The sequence below is a fragment of the Danaus plexippus genome, chromosome Z (assembly GCF_018135715.1).
Source record: "Danaus plexippus chromosome Z, MEX_DaPlex, whole genome shotgun sequence".
Classification (NCBI taxonomy): Eukaryota; Metazoa; Arthropoda; class Insecta; order Lepidoptera; family Nymphalidae; genus Danaus; species Danaus plexippus.
Genome location: NC_083559.1, coordinates 2,365,369 through 2,380,400, shown reverse-complemented (window position 1 = coordinate 2,380,400; position 15,032 = coordinate 2,365,369). Strand labels below are relative to the sequence as shown.

Below are 15,032 nucleotides of genomic sequence, written 5' to 3'. Positions count from 1 at the left end.
TCCGGCACACAGACGGTGCATCCTAGAAATGTTGAGAAGTTTCGTCTCATAAATACAATATATTTTATTTTTGAGTCTACTTATAAAATTTGTCTTATGGCAAATGTCAGTTTTTATTGATAGAATGAGTTCACCATAAAGGCTTATACAAAATTGCAAAAAATATTTTTTTTATGCCAAATACGATGAAAAATGTATTTATTTTAACAACCTTATTAAAAATAAAGGTTTGATTTTAATTAAAGTTAGATCAATTGATACTATTAAGCTCGATAATTTTTCAATTTAGGATCAAAAATTTATATTCTTATATTATGTATAAATTTATATTATTACATTAACCGCAGCGAGTAATTGAAACAAAGGTCCCTTTATAATTAATATCATTCAATTATGAAACATTCTGGTTGAACAATTACTTTTTTAGGTTGCGGTCACTTTAAAAAAAAAAGCTGGATAAAATTAACAGATAGATCGTCATATGCATATGTGAAGTCAGTCTCAGACAGTTATTTATAACATATTTATTTGCATAAATGTAGTGACCTAGGAGTTAGTTTCAAAGGGAAATACATGAAATGTATTAAACAATGGAATTGGCAACTGGATTTTACAGAATTCTTGGAAAATGCTATTATTACGCCGTGAGTAAATGGAAGTCCGGGATAAATTAAAGTCTTTGTCAAAACAATTATGATGTTAATATTCTATAGCCTGTGTTATTTATTTAATTACTATACTTCAAAAGTTATATCAAAATGCGTGTTGCGCTTTCCACGTGTGAGAGTATGTATTAAACGTCTCTCCCAACTTTTGCATTTACAATATGAGCAGGATTCGGAAGCTTCTGATCTTTAGCTAAAAATTAATGATTGGACGTCAATTAATTTAATGTTCCTTCGACTGGATTATTTTTATTTTTGTTACAATTTATGTGAACGATTCTTACACTGGATTCGGTTCTAATAATAATGCACGAGGAAAAATATCAATACTTTATTTTCAGATGACATTATTTTGTTTTGTTCGCTACTATTTAATTTTCCGAATGTCGTCAATCCAAAATTCTGTGAATCAGTTCTGAAATTTTTTAAGCCAAATGTAATAATAGCTGTTACATGTCGAGCCTTTATCTGTAGAGATAAGTCGAAATAGGTTTCATCGATTTTTACCACTTTCGTAGAATACAAAGTTGAATAACATTGTTTTTACATTAACATTAAAACATTTGATGTGGACTTGAAAGCCTGATTTAAACTCTCGTTAAATAATAAGAAAATATATGTAAATATTACTTTATAAAAGTCCCTGGTTTATTTTTAGTTGACACAACAAAATGAAGGTCTTATTACGTCGAATAAACTTAATTTTTGTTATTTAAGGGAAATAAAATAAAAGGCACATCTGTTATATGATTAATTATATTTGAAATTCTACGTAGGTTATATAGACATGACATTAATGATGAGTACAATTTAGAAACTACACAAAGAACGTCAATTAAAAATACATGTTGATTAAAATTATTGAAATGTTTTCAGCGAAGTGATTTTTTTTTTGTTTTTTTTTTTTTTGTCTTTTTTTCCGTAACACATAATATTGTTAAGAACATGGTTTTATTTCGGATACACATCAGAGCTATTTTGAAAGGTTATACGAGTATTAAGGATACTACAAAATTCTTTAACAGACAGTAAATGCTTGTTCGAGAACATTAAGAACGCGATCGTCATGAAATATTTTGAAGTTACGTTATTGAAAATTCTAACAGTCACAGTGTATATGCAATGAATGATACTTAAGTAACACTAAGAGCAAGCTGTAAATTGTAACGTTACTACATATATTTTCACATGAGAAAAAACAACTATATAACTATTACAAATGCATGCACTTATCTATATATCAAGGAAAAAGAATGATATATGCTACTTATTTCTGTAACTATGACATCTAAGAAAAGTGCAAATACTATTCTCTTTACGGCGACAATCTCCGTGCATGACCTGCCATTTTTGAAATGACACAGAGATACGTATAACTAATGAGATGCTTATTTTAATAAGTTATAATATTACCATCGATTAAATATGTTGCAACAACAATCACTATTAAATTAATATTGGGTAACAATGATGCACATGTATACAGCAATCACCTTATTTCTATGATATATAACTTTCCTATAAAAGGATAATATTTTATAATCAATAAATTAACTGTATGTGTGTAGTGTTCATATTATATATAAATAAAGATATCGCATATCGGAATGTGCGTTTTTGATCTATTGATTGATAAAAAATATGTATTCCAATGAATTTGAATAGTCTCAAGTGATCTATGGCATTTATTAATGTAAAAATTTCTTTGAAACAATAAATACGAGCATATTAAGTAAATACATTTTACGTGTGAAGTAAATGTAATTCAATATCTTTAGGTAAGTGCGTGTGGATATAATATATATTATAATGCGAATATTACAATATAATTACGAAGTTTGTCTTAATTAACAGTATGTAATTACTTATTAAACTATTTTTTAAGTTAGTGGACAAGGAGAGAAAATTTCAAGTGCATTTGCTTCTTCATCAATCAGCTGAGTTGCGTCTTCATTTGATTCGAGATTTCACAATGTTGTTCGAGCTTGCCTTATTATAAATTTCTATATTAAGAAAAAGATATAAGTATACCTTAATATAAAACATCGATTGTTATCATAAAATGTTCATAACACTTATATTGTAAAATCTATAAAGAGCCGAAAATTTACTTGATATATTTAGCATATTTTTTTTTTGATTCCAATACACCAAGGAATATGTCGGAAAATACGTTGACTCATTTTATAGTAAGGTAAAGTGAAATAACAGCGTATTTAACGGCCCAGTGCTTTTGGCCTCATTTTAAATATAGAACTAACATTACATATATATGTATGTATTATTAAATTGTAAAATGTTGTCTCCAAGGAACAAGTACCGTGAATCGAGGACAACTTCATAATCTACATGCAATACAGACATGATTATCATAGTTTTAAAGATACGAAGTATATATAATGGCTTTTATAGTGAAGCCTAACATTAAATTTTATTAAAAATTTATAATAATAGAAAGGTTGTAATTTTAAATATGAATCTGATTTTACTGATGTCTTTCATCGTAATCAGGTTTTGTTGAATCATAAAAGTGGCCTCTGACCTGAAAATAAATTATTAATTTTAATTTTCAGCATCACTTGCAATTGAATATAATTTTTTTTGTAAAGAAATACAGTTGCAATCGAAAGTTTTATATGAATTCATAAAAACTTACTCCAATACAGTCTGCCATTTCAAGAATAACGGATATCAAATCCTTATGTTCAAATAGATCGTCGGGTACGGGTGGTAGGGCGCGGGGCAGGTTATTGCGTGAGCGAAAAGCGCGGTGCATGCGAAGAGTGCACTCGCAGAATATGTACCGCAGAAATAAGAGGCGCAAAAATTCATCGCCGATGAATGCATAGTGCATCGGATCTAAAAATTTAAGCAGTTGTTATTTCAACGAACACGCAAGTTGTCGTAATATAAATCAGTACAGAAACGACGATCATTGATCAATTGTGATGTAAATATTATTTTTACCTAGTCGAATTCTAGTAATCAATCGTGTCACATCCCTCATGAATATGTCTCTCAAACGCACGCAGTGATCCCAGACATCAAGAGTTATAGTATATACATCGCACGCGTGGCACAAGCCAGCAATTGGGTTGTGTAGAAAGAGTGTGAACAAATTTCCGTGCTCTCTACGAACTGAAGGAGATAAAAAAAGTTTATAGTTTAAAATGATTTCATCTTATATATGTATTTAAAAAAATAACTCTGTTCTGTTTTATTTACCAGAGAGATTGCTGGGCAAACTTATTGGCGACATAAGTATAACCAACGGTTGACCGAAAGTCCTTGGAATATGTTGAAAAGCAAATGAATTATCAGAGTCAACGATGACAAAGAGTGGTTTCCTCGTGTATGGTTGCAAGTCGCCGGGATACAAAATTTGTGGGTCTCTATGTTTTAACATAACATCCCTGTCTTCATTGTAAATATCCGATTTGGACGTCGTTATCAATCCACCGAGATCGTACGCATCTAAAATTTATCAATAAACAATGTTTGAATTACATCTACGAATGCAATATTCATAAGACCAAAATTTCCTTGATATATTTTACGTACAATCTTCAGCATGCTTTGAATGTTGGGCATGGCCGTGTGCTGACACATACAGAAGCAAGGCTGCATTCGCTGGCAGGTCGTTGCAGCAGCTTGCTAAGTATATTAAAGCCTGGCTGGGAGACGGCTTGAATAGCAAAAATTTATGAGGGTTCGCAGTGGCGCCTTGATCATGGTCACCGTCAAATATGCCTAAAAGAAAAATTACCTTGATATTGGTAAATACCACGATAGAAATGGTCCTCTAGAGAATTTAGACGATAAAGACGATGTAAAAAAAAAATTATTGAAACAGATTATACACGATCACTAAAAACATTTACAAATCCTGCTGACTTAATTATTTTTAGGAAGATAAAAATAATATACGAATAATAATAAAAAAAAGAATAGTCTTCGGTAGGAAAATAATAATTAAATATTCTGCATCGCTAAAGCCAATCCAATGCAATAGCAAATTTGTTACTGAATTTCTTAAAATATATTAATCCCTGCAAGGAGGATTGTTTTTGAAAACCCTTGTTGGAAAATTACATTTCATATTAAATATCCCAATCCAAACGAACTTATTAAGGAACAGAAATAAAAATAATTATTTTGCACTCATTTCTGCAAAGCTTATAATTTATACATATTTATAATATTTTCTTCTTAATTAAAAGCAAAGCAAAGTTAGATTATTCTTGATACCTTTTTCATTTGATCTTTAAATTCTACGTATAAAGAATTTTCGTATGTCAATTTTAATGAGATTCTCAGCAAACTTTTATTTTGTAGTTTTGGTTGAATCGGATATAATAGCGCAATGCAATCGCAAGCAAAGTATATTACAAACACAGTGATTGTTATGATTAAAATGTCAATTTTTAATGTTGTAGATAATTATAAAATCGCAACACATTAAATCGGCGCTTAGTTTTCATTAAGAAGAATTCGCAATAGCTAATTAAATTAAATCAAATTTAAATATATACTTACTGATTGGCGGTGGTGGCGGCGGTGGCGGTGGCCGTGGGGCATGTCTTCCATCTGGATTTGGTGAATTGTTTGACAGATCCCGTATAGGAACGGTTATTTCGAACTCGAGCACTTGAACCATCCTAAACATGTCAATAGTCAACTCTGAGAACTTGACCAGTTGAGTCCCGCTTCCGATAATAACAGCATCTCTGAGCGTAATGTTCATTTGTGGTGTAAGCTCTATTGGCGGTATGCTCAATGGATTAGTTCGGCCACTGTAGAAAAATACATGCTCGTGCATAATTTCAATTATTTAAAAATGCAAAAATATAAATATTTATTATTAGGTATCTATTTAATTGAAGTCTATGTAGTAAAATTGTTAAAACGTTTTTTAAAACGCTATATTTATGAATAGTCTGAAAAAGAATCGCAAACTTAGAACGTCCAAAAGGTTTATATATCCGATTTTTTATGACGTTATGTTCCTAAAATGAAATCGAAAAATATAGCAGTATTGAACGTTTGGTTAATATTTGACAGATATCTTATTGTAGGCATTTTGACTCGCCCTTGCTGAAGTGGGACCGAGAGGCATAACAGGTCATTCTCTTTACAACTCTCTAAAGAGAAGAAATGATAAAGATTGCTTCTTAGAAGTAGATGAACATAAAAAAATAGTTTTGTAGTGCTTTGAGAAATGAGAAAAAAGATGGCAGCATTGTATAATACGTGGAGGGGACTACTTTCCAGGAAACCTAATATTAAAGAAAAAAATAATATTTTTCGTTTTAGAAAAAACTTAAGTACGACACCTTTTGAAGAGAGCTCGAATATAATGTATAAATTTTTGGCCCGGGTTTATTTTAGTTGCTCGAAATAGCTCGAATATAATGTATAATTTTTTTGCCCGGGTTTATTTTAGTTGCTCGAAATAGCTCGAATATAATGTATAATTTTTTTACAGTGATTCCTTTTAGTATCATTCCTTTTACTTACTTGACTGTTACTATTCTATCGTTATCGTCGGGATCCAAAACAGTCACACCCGGTTGGGCCACCAGAAAAGCCCTCACCTCTTCTAAAACTCTGATCCACTCGAGTTGATCATTTGGATCATAAGTTTTGCCATACGCTATGACCTGTTTTTCCAGTTCTAATACCAATTCTTCTATAATGTTAGGTAGTTGAAGAAGAATAGCGACTACGATAAATCTGGCGTAGAACCGAAGTTTCTTGACCATCAGTTCACATTTATTTTCTTTGATTGCTAGCGTGTAGTAGCGTCTTCCTCTTATGGCGGAATAAAATGAATATGCTTCCACCAAATAAGCCGTTTCACTTGTCCTGAGACTATAATTATAGGGAATAAATATAATAGTTTTACTATTCTGTGAATATAAGTATAGTGGAAATATTTTATTAGTTTATAATAAATAAATATTTACTAGAAGTGATAATAAAGTTGTCCGATTTTTGAGGCTATTTCGCCAATCTGCCAACGTTTAAGACCATATTTTAAATCAAGTGTGGATCGTTTCTGTTGTTGGAATTTCCAAAGTTTGGCATAAACATCAAAAGTTCTTGAAAATTGACCTTGCCAGTGCTTTTGACCGTATGGTGAGAGTTCTCTGAAATTGTTTGAATAAATTCTTCCATCAATATGAATTTTTAGGGCATGTTTTTGAAAACTCTACTTGACAAGTGTTTGAAATAATTTCGCTTAGAACATTTCTTAAAAATATAATTTCGCAAAAGTTAATTTCGCAAAAGTTAATTATTATGAAGTGTATTAAATATACTTATATAAAAAAAAAATTACTGCTAAGAAGGTATTAACATTTTTTCTCTAAATATTGTTTTTTTTTTTTTCATTTACTTATTTTAGATAAAAAGCTCTGAAATCAAAATTCGCGAAGATTTTACTAATTACTTAGTTAATACAAAGTGGTGCAATTAATTATCGCAATTTGATGTGTGTATATATGAATAACATTATTTTACAGTGTATCTTTTGCGGGCAAAATGTTTGCTCTTGCTGGCTGTAATTGATAGCCAGGTAACAAATATTCATTTAGAAGTAGAATACTTCTTTTAGCTCTAGCTTAGGATTTTCAGATAAATCCGAAAACATAAGGTTTTATTAAAAAGCAAACTACATTTTTTTTGGCATTGTGTGTAAATAATCTTATTCATTAAGCTAATGTTTTGTGTGTAAAAGAATTGTAAAAGTCACCAGCAATCGTCAGGAATCAAAATACAATCCCAGAAACCCTGATAACTATATCACCCATAAATCTTGATGTCTACGCTCCTTTGGAATTTCCTTAGTTCCTAATTTTTTTCGTTATGCCACAGTATACTTAAAGTGTATTTTGAGTTTTTTTATCAATTATCCATATTGTTTTAAGGTTATTTTTATGAAAAGGTGTTTGATATCCGAACAATATTTAATCGTCTCCAAAACAACGTCCCCAAACCTGTTTTTCCTTTTCTCAATAAAAATTAATTTTATTTATTAGTCATTTATTTGGTGCCTGATTATTGCCTCATTGATTGCCTCAAAGATCTTAAAAATTTCTAATTTTGAAAAGCATTTTGGCCTATTTGTCGCAATTATATAATCATTAGGTAGCTTGTACTTCCAAATATTGAAAAGTCACATGGATAATCGATCGATCGATCGATTTTATTAAGCTCTCTTCAAACGGTGGGTTAGTTTTAATATGATGAATTTTGGTAATATAAAAAAACACCTTTTGGTAATATAAAAATAACAGATTTTTACTTAATTCATATGGATCAATACATGGTGCATTAACCTAAATTGCATTTTTATAATTTCTATTCCCGCTTACCTCTGCAATAGATGAACAAATTTTGATGGTACTTTCACTGGAATGTAGCTAATGTAATATGAAGTTACCTGGGTTGTTTTTATTTTAGAAATTTTCTCTATTTTTCTTTATATACATAATAACAAAAATATTATTCCATTTGGTCAATGTCGCTGGTTAGGCTAGTGGTACATAAAAGAAATTAACGTCTTTAAGGTATATGGGGGCCATATGAGTTTTCTAAGTTTGTTTTGGATGTTATCGAGATAATTATGACCCATTTCAAAATCCTCGTCCTAAATGCTTATAATTGTATTTTTCCCCCATATAGTTACATACAACGTCTGGACGTAACAGAACAGCTATTTATTTAGACATAAAAACATAAGAAGTGAAAAATAATAACTAAGTATAACTAATCTAGTATTGAGAAAATAAAAATGCAACATCAAACTTATGACATGATATAACGAATTTAATGATAAAGCAAAATCTGTATAAAATAACTTTGACGACTGCATACAAGGATTTATAGAAAATGAGTTCCTTTTTTTTTGTTTCTTATTTCACTGTAGGTATAACCAAATTGTTTAATTATCAAGAACTTCTATAATGTTGCATTTTTAAGTAAATTCTATATAAAATTAGGAAGTATTCGTGGTATATAAATTGGTCTGTGACTTACCTTAATCCATTAAAAAATTGTTTCGATTTTTCCAAAAGATGGCAAAATTCGAGAATGACCCTTCTTTCTTGATCTGTAACGCCAGTCATTTTCTCACCTGTGTAGTAGTAGTTTATTCCTTTTTGTCCTCCAACGTCTCTTGCAATATCGACCTGCACCCCAATGTCTCGAGTTCTGTCTTTTTTTAATTCATTCCTACCATAATGTGAATGATAGTACCTATCTGAAGTAAGGCCATGACTTTCGTAATCGTAGTTTTCATACAAAGATATAGGCGTTTCCACTACCCTTTCATGGTATCCAATACTGCCTAAATAACAGATCTCATCCTCAGGCGATTCAAAACTAGATGAAGGTAACGTTCTTGTACCACGTTTATTACTTAAGTATTCCTGGGACTCTCTAACATCCGTCCATGGACGTGTTTTGACAAAATCTTGGCTTAAATGCTCTACTGATTCATCAGTACCACGTTTATTACATAAGTATTCCTGGGACTCTCTAACATCCGTCCATGGACGTGTTTTGACAAAATCTTGGCTTAAATGCTCTACTGATTCATCAGTGAATGAAACTCTGTGAGCTTTTTCTCTTCTATTAAGTCTTGCGTTGTCGTCCTTTGAGCTTACGAGGTTGGATTTAACCAAAAGTTTCTTTAAACGGGGCGACAATCTTAGCGCTGATACCTTATTCAGACTACTTAAAGTGGCCTGTGTGGACGAAGTCGTCCCGGAAAATCGGCGTCAATACTGATTGTCAACATCCTGCCAATCGTAGTAACTTCTGGGAAAGTGATCCTCTCGGGGCTGACAAACGTAGCGTTGATAATTATTCCTCTTTGATATATTTGATCTTTGATAAAAGTTTGTAGAAGATGATGAAGTCAAATCTGATGACTTGAAACGCCTCTCAGAAGATTGTAGGCCAGCTCCTCCTGTTTTTTCGTAGTCGTAATTTGATCTTATATATTTCCTGTTATTAACCGATCCTCCGTTAGCAGTCGCTCTTTTTTCGGCAGTTTGTGTTCCATATCTATATGGACTTTCTTGTTTTTGATGTCGTGGTGGGTGTAATACTGGAGAACTATACGTGGAGCTGCCGCTTGTCGGTTGCGTAGTTACGGTGCTCCCATTCGAATTGGATCTATAATTAACTTTGTTTGAAAAAGTTATTTTCTTTTTCTTCGGGGGTTCGTGGCCAGGGTATCGGTATCCCGTGTGGTAGAACCTACATAGAAGGACGTCCCTGATCCTGAAAATACATATTATAATATTCAGCGTAGTCCAAATTGTTACTGGGATAATTGCCATATGCCGATAATCCCATTGCTGTTTATTACTCATAAAATAATTTTAATTTGAGAATTTTTTTTTATATATTCTTTTTTTCATGACACATTACTTAAATTTTTTGCAATTCTTTGTTGTTCAATCCCTTGAATATCAGTGAAACCACATTGGTGATGATTTTCAACGAACTGTTTGTTTTAAATCTGTGCGTATGAAATAAATATATAAAAAACAAGATGCGTAGTAAAAGAATACCTTTTGAATCCATGTTTTTTATGATGAAGTACTTGGTACTTACCGAAAAACAGCCAATTCCAGAGAACTGTAACAAAATAAATAGTTAGTACTGTTTAATTTAATGATGTTGTGGATGGCTATAATAAACAATGTGTATGTGTATGTGTATGTGTATGTGTATGTGTATGTGTATGTGTATGTGTATGTGTATGTGTATGTGTATGTGTATGTGTATGTGTATGTGTATGTGTATGTGTATGTGTATGTGTATGTGTATGTGTATGTGTATGTGTATGTGTATGTGTATGTGTATGTGTATGTGTATGTGTATGTGTATGTGTATGTGTATGTGTATGTGTATGTGTATGTGTATGTGTATGTGTATGTGTATGTGTATGTGTATGTGTATGTGTATGTGTATGTGTATGTGTATGTGTATGTGTATGTGTATGTGTATGTGTATGTGTATGTGTATGTGTATGTGTATGTGTATGTGTATGTGTATGTGTATGTGTATGTGTATGTGTATGTGCATGTGCATGTGCATGTGCATGTGCATGTGCATGTGCATGTGCATTGCATGTGCATGTGCATGTGCATGTGCATGTGTATGTGTATGTGTATGTGTATGTGTATGTGTATGTGTATGTGTATGTGTATGTGTATGTGTATGTGTATGTGTATGTGTATGTGTATGTGTATGTGTATGTGTATGTGTATGTGTATGTGTATGAGAAGATCATATGAAAAACATTATAACAAGGAATTACTGTTAATAGAGTTATGACCAAACAAACAGAAGGAAGAAAGACGGATTAACTTTTTAAGTTGAATGAAGATTTGGGTCGCTATAAATTTAAAACAGAAATGAATAATATTTTTGACATCACTGCATCTAATTTACATGTTCCAGTAGCAATTTATCAAAACGTCGGTATGGAAGGAATGACGGTGAACTGTGATACTAGTCACTCTTACTAACTGATATCTAATCTTTACAAGCGGGATCGAAAAAGAAGATATTCTACAGTTACTATTCGTATTGGTACATTCAATGTAAATGTAGAATTTAAATTAGAAGTGATATATATTTTTGGCTACATTTTTAATGACAAATTCTACTATAATATAAAAGAGAAATTTTAGAATAGCTACTTATAAAAAACTGTGCTGTTTTCGTCTTGTTATTATTTAAAACCTGATGTTGATTTAATTCATCCAGTCTTATATAAGCCCAACTTTCTAAAACTTCTTTTCGTCTTCTAAGTTTTAATAACCGGCTTAACAAAGTATACTTATTTTCATGTAATTGCTGGTACGGTCCTATGATAAGTGGTCGTGCAATAGGAGTGATCCATTTTTATAACATTACTTTAAGTCTAGACGCTGTTATAATATTATATTTTTATTCTTACATACTACCGAGATAAGGAAAACGAAGAACGTCTTAAAAAACAATTTTATGCTACATGATAAATGTAAAACTAAAATTAATAATTTAATAAATTGCAATATTATTCTAATATAATAATAAGTCTAATAATTCTAATCAGAAGGGAAAGGACGTGGCTATTTCTACGACGTCATATCCCAACAGGTAATTTAATCACCCAAACCGAGTAAGTACTGTAATTTGTTAATACAAAGGATTTCAGCCGTTTCTTATATTTTATTATAACCGCAAATTATAATGAAGAGTGAAATGATATCAAAAAATATGTAAAATGGATTCATGTTACAACCGAGGCACAATTATATTACCTACTATTAGATCAGGATACTGTAGTTAGCCTTCCCGGGGAAAATGATAGCCTTTTTCCTTTGAAAAAAAATGGGTCCTGTCATCCAATAAAGCTTTCAAGTGAGATCAAACGTAAAAACTTTAAAAATTAAAGCACACTCCATTTGTCGGTTATTATAATAAAAGCGACACTTTATTCCTAGTTTTTTCTACTTAACTACTATAACTATTTTATTTCTACATGCTAGTAATAATGTAACTAGGACTTTGGTGTATTATATGTGATACTCATTGTTACTGATATGAAATTGCTAGACATTTATCAGACTAAGATCGCAAATTGAAACATATGTCTACACTTATAATTTTAAAAGGATATTAATTTACAAAACAGTTTCTATATCGTGTAACAAAATGATTATCTTACATATATCGTGATTATGGACAATATTAAGATATTTATCCTTACCTAAAATATTACCTCACTCAATAAAAGTTTATTTTTTTTTTCCTTTCCTCAACCTCCTGCCTTATACGTTTTTCTTCAAATCTCGGTAGACCTCTTTTTAAAGTTGGTGCTCACACATGATGGCTTACGATAATGAAAAAGAAATAACTTGGTTTAAATCTTTACGATATTTATTAATCATTATTATCATAGAGAAAATGTAAGCGTACGAAACTTCTTATACAACTAGCATATATTGTTATTAAAATACGTATTATTCCTTCCGTTTCAGTTTGCAGATAATTCTTACAAAGTTCTCGGTAAACTTATAGGAAATCATAGCACAATTGCACAATGTTTCTTCGAAACTCATTTTATTTAAATTACATTTATATCGTGTTTTATTGATCAACTGTATGGTATGCTTAAAATCAAATAGTTGTAAATCCTAGATACGCTTAAGTTCAAATTTGAGTCGGCACAGTATATTGGTAACATGTTAGGAATTAGATAATGCTCAAGTGCACAGTCGGTATGCGTTGTTCTGTTCATTCAGCAAAGTAAACATGTTTTGGCTCAACTCATTGAGAATTAATTGTTCACTTGAATGTTAACATTTTATACAAAAATTAAATCCAAGTAATGATCCTTGTACAAAACTTATAGATATCACGCACAGAAAAATTTAAGATTACTAACAAGTCCCTAAAAGTGGAAAAGTGGAAGTGGATCTTTTATTTTTACACGCAAAACATATTTTTCTACATATATTATAACAGATTTAACACAAAGAAAGTGTTGGTAATTTACTTTAATGACTTCTAAGACAAGGTTCACCAATTATGAAGAACTTTTAGATGTTAAATGAAGGAAATAGGAATATTTTTTTATAAATACGAACGCCAAAACAGCAATAATGATATATAAAACCGTAAACTATCAATATTACGTGCGTATTAGACCAAATAATATTTATAATAAAAGTTTCAATTGGCAAGAAATTACGTTGAAAAATTTACGTTAATAATTACGTTGAAAAAAGTAGCACAGGTGTAAAATGGAATATAGAAAACAAAATGTGCACTTTCTTAAGAAACATAACTTGGAAACACAATGTTAATCAAAGAAATTTGTGAATATTAAAAAGAAGAGAATTTTGAAAAAAATGTATCGAATTTAATAAGTGCATGTACAATAAACAAATAATTAAAGTTCTACATTACTCGAGACAGTCGTAGACATTCATTGTTGATCGATGTTTATTTGATGCACTTCCGCGATGTTTCAAAACTTTTAAAAGATTTTAGAACGTCCACTCTAAATTTCAGTAAATGTGAAGAAAACGTTCGACAATAAATTTAAATTATTTCACGTAAATTGTTCACTTATTCACACAGCTAAGTTGAAAATATTTTGATACAATATTCAATTGCAACAGGGTCGGATGCCGCGGCGCGGACGCCTGCCTGTTTGCGGATGCTACAGGTGACTGATACGATGCACCGGCCCGACTTTGAGAGTCGCATGCGATCAAGTGAACCTAGCTAGCCTAGGTAGGCGGATGTCGCAACTTGGGGAACCAATCAACGCTCTCCGATTTAAAATACATTATCAATACCTCGAATAAATACGCTTTGATATAAAAATGACTCCATTGATATATATTTCACTCTATATATATTATATTAGTTATATGTGAAGTAAATTTAAAGCTCACTTTAAACGACAGCCCGTGATTATTTTTGATTCTGGCTCCGCCTCCTTACATCCTATAGTTTGAGGTATGGAGAAAGGGGGTCGTCCGGGAGGTTAAATCAGATGCACATATATTTTATAACATATTCGGCTTTATTACGGTTTGGGTTGTTTTTTTTTTTATTAAAATTAGTTATCATTTTTGAACCTTAACTTAATAAAGCTATAATGTTAGTTACATAGTCTTTTTCTTCACACGAACTTAAGAAGATTATCCCGATATTAATTGGCAAGAGTCTATAAAAGTTAATTGTATTGCTTTTGAATTAGCGGACTTCGGGGGAGTATAGAGAGATATTGGGATAAATATTTTGCCAAACGAAGCCGTGCGATAAAAGCTGTACAGTAAAATCTTTATTGAAAATAAATTTCTTAAAGTTTATTGCGCTAATGAAGTAAGTTGATAAATTTGAATATAATTAAGGTATGAAAGTGTTGTTGTAATATTTATATTATAATTTCTACTAGGTACGAGCCCCTGCGTCGCACGGGCTCTTTATAAAAAATATAAAACAACCTATTTAATTGTGAGAATTATTAAACCTATATTATGATAACTTTCAAATGGTACGCCCGATTTAAATGATTTAAAAATTAATTTACAGATACTGATATAGGTTTGAAAACGAAGTAATTTATTTTGATAAGACTAAGAGATAGACATATGCCACCGCGGATTTTTCTGTAGACCTATATAAGATACACAATTACACCTTGCATTGTTTTGTTATATCTCAAAGAGCTTTGGCAGCGTTTTCGTTAAAAGCTGACAGACGGCTCACTTTTTCCCGACATCTTCAACAAATATCGTTAATGTACACACAATTCAATACAAACCTTAACAAATTATATATAAA

At 31.1% G+C, this 15,032-nt stretch overlaps 1 protein-coding gene across 7 annotated transcripts in view; it reads right to left on the bottom strand.

Moving 5' to 3' along the window:
- Positions 1-1,405: 1,405 nt before the first annotated feature.
- The window catches only part of LOC116778164 (protein SCAI), a 47,715-nt gene continuing 34,088 nt past the window's right edge, over positions 1,406-15,032 (bottom strand). The window contains exons 3-14 of one of the 7 annotated variants that reach the window (XM_061526282.1): positions 12,442-12,564; positions 11,993-12,050; positions 10,293-10,316; positions 8,706-9,956; positions 6,632-6,814; positions 6,183-6,536; positions 5,202-5,458; positions 4,227-4,415; positions 3,891-4,139; positions 3,633-3,803; positions 3,322-3,524; positions 1,406-3,207 (exon numbers count right to left, since the gene is read on the bottom strand). In XM_061526282.1, coding sequence (XP_061382266.1) covers positions 3,151-3,207; positions 3,322-3,524; positions 3,633-3,803; positions 3,891-4,139; positions 4,227-4,415; positions 5,202-5,458; positions 6,183-6,536; positions 6,632-6,814; positions 8,706-8,794 — 1,752 coding nt within the window. In that variant the 5' untranslated portion in view covers positions 8,795-9,956; positions 10,293-10,316; positions 11,993-12,050; positions 12,442-12,564 and the 3' untranslated portion in view covers positions 1,406-3,150. Of the gene's footprint in view, positions 3,208-3,321; positions 3,525-3,632; positions 3,804-3,890; positions 4,140-4,226; positions 4,416-5,201; positions 5,459-6,182; positions 6,537-6,631; positions 6,815-8,705; positions 10,317-11,992; positions 12,051-12,441; positions 12,565-13,643; positions 13,897-15,032 lie in introns of those variants that run through there. The other 6 variants (XM_061526284.1, XM_061526279.1, XM_061526283.1 and 3 more) reach the window with 6 other exon arrangements.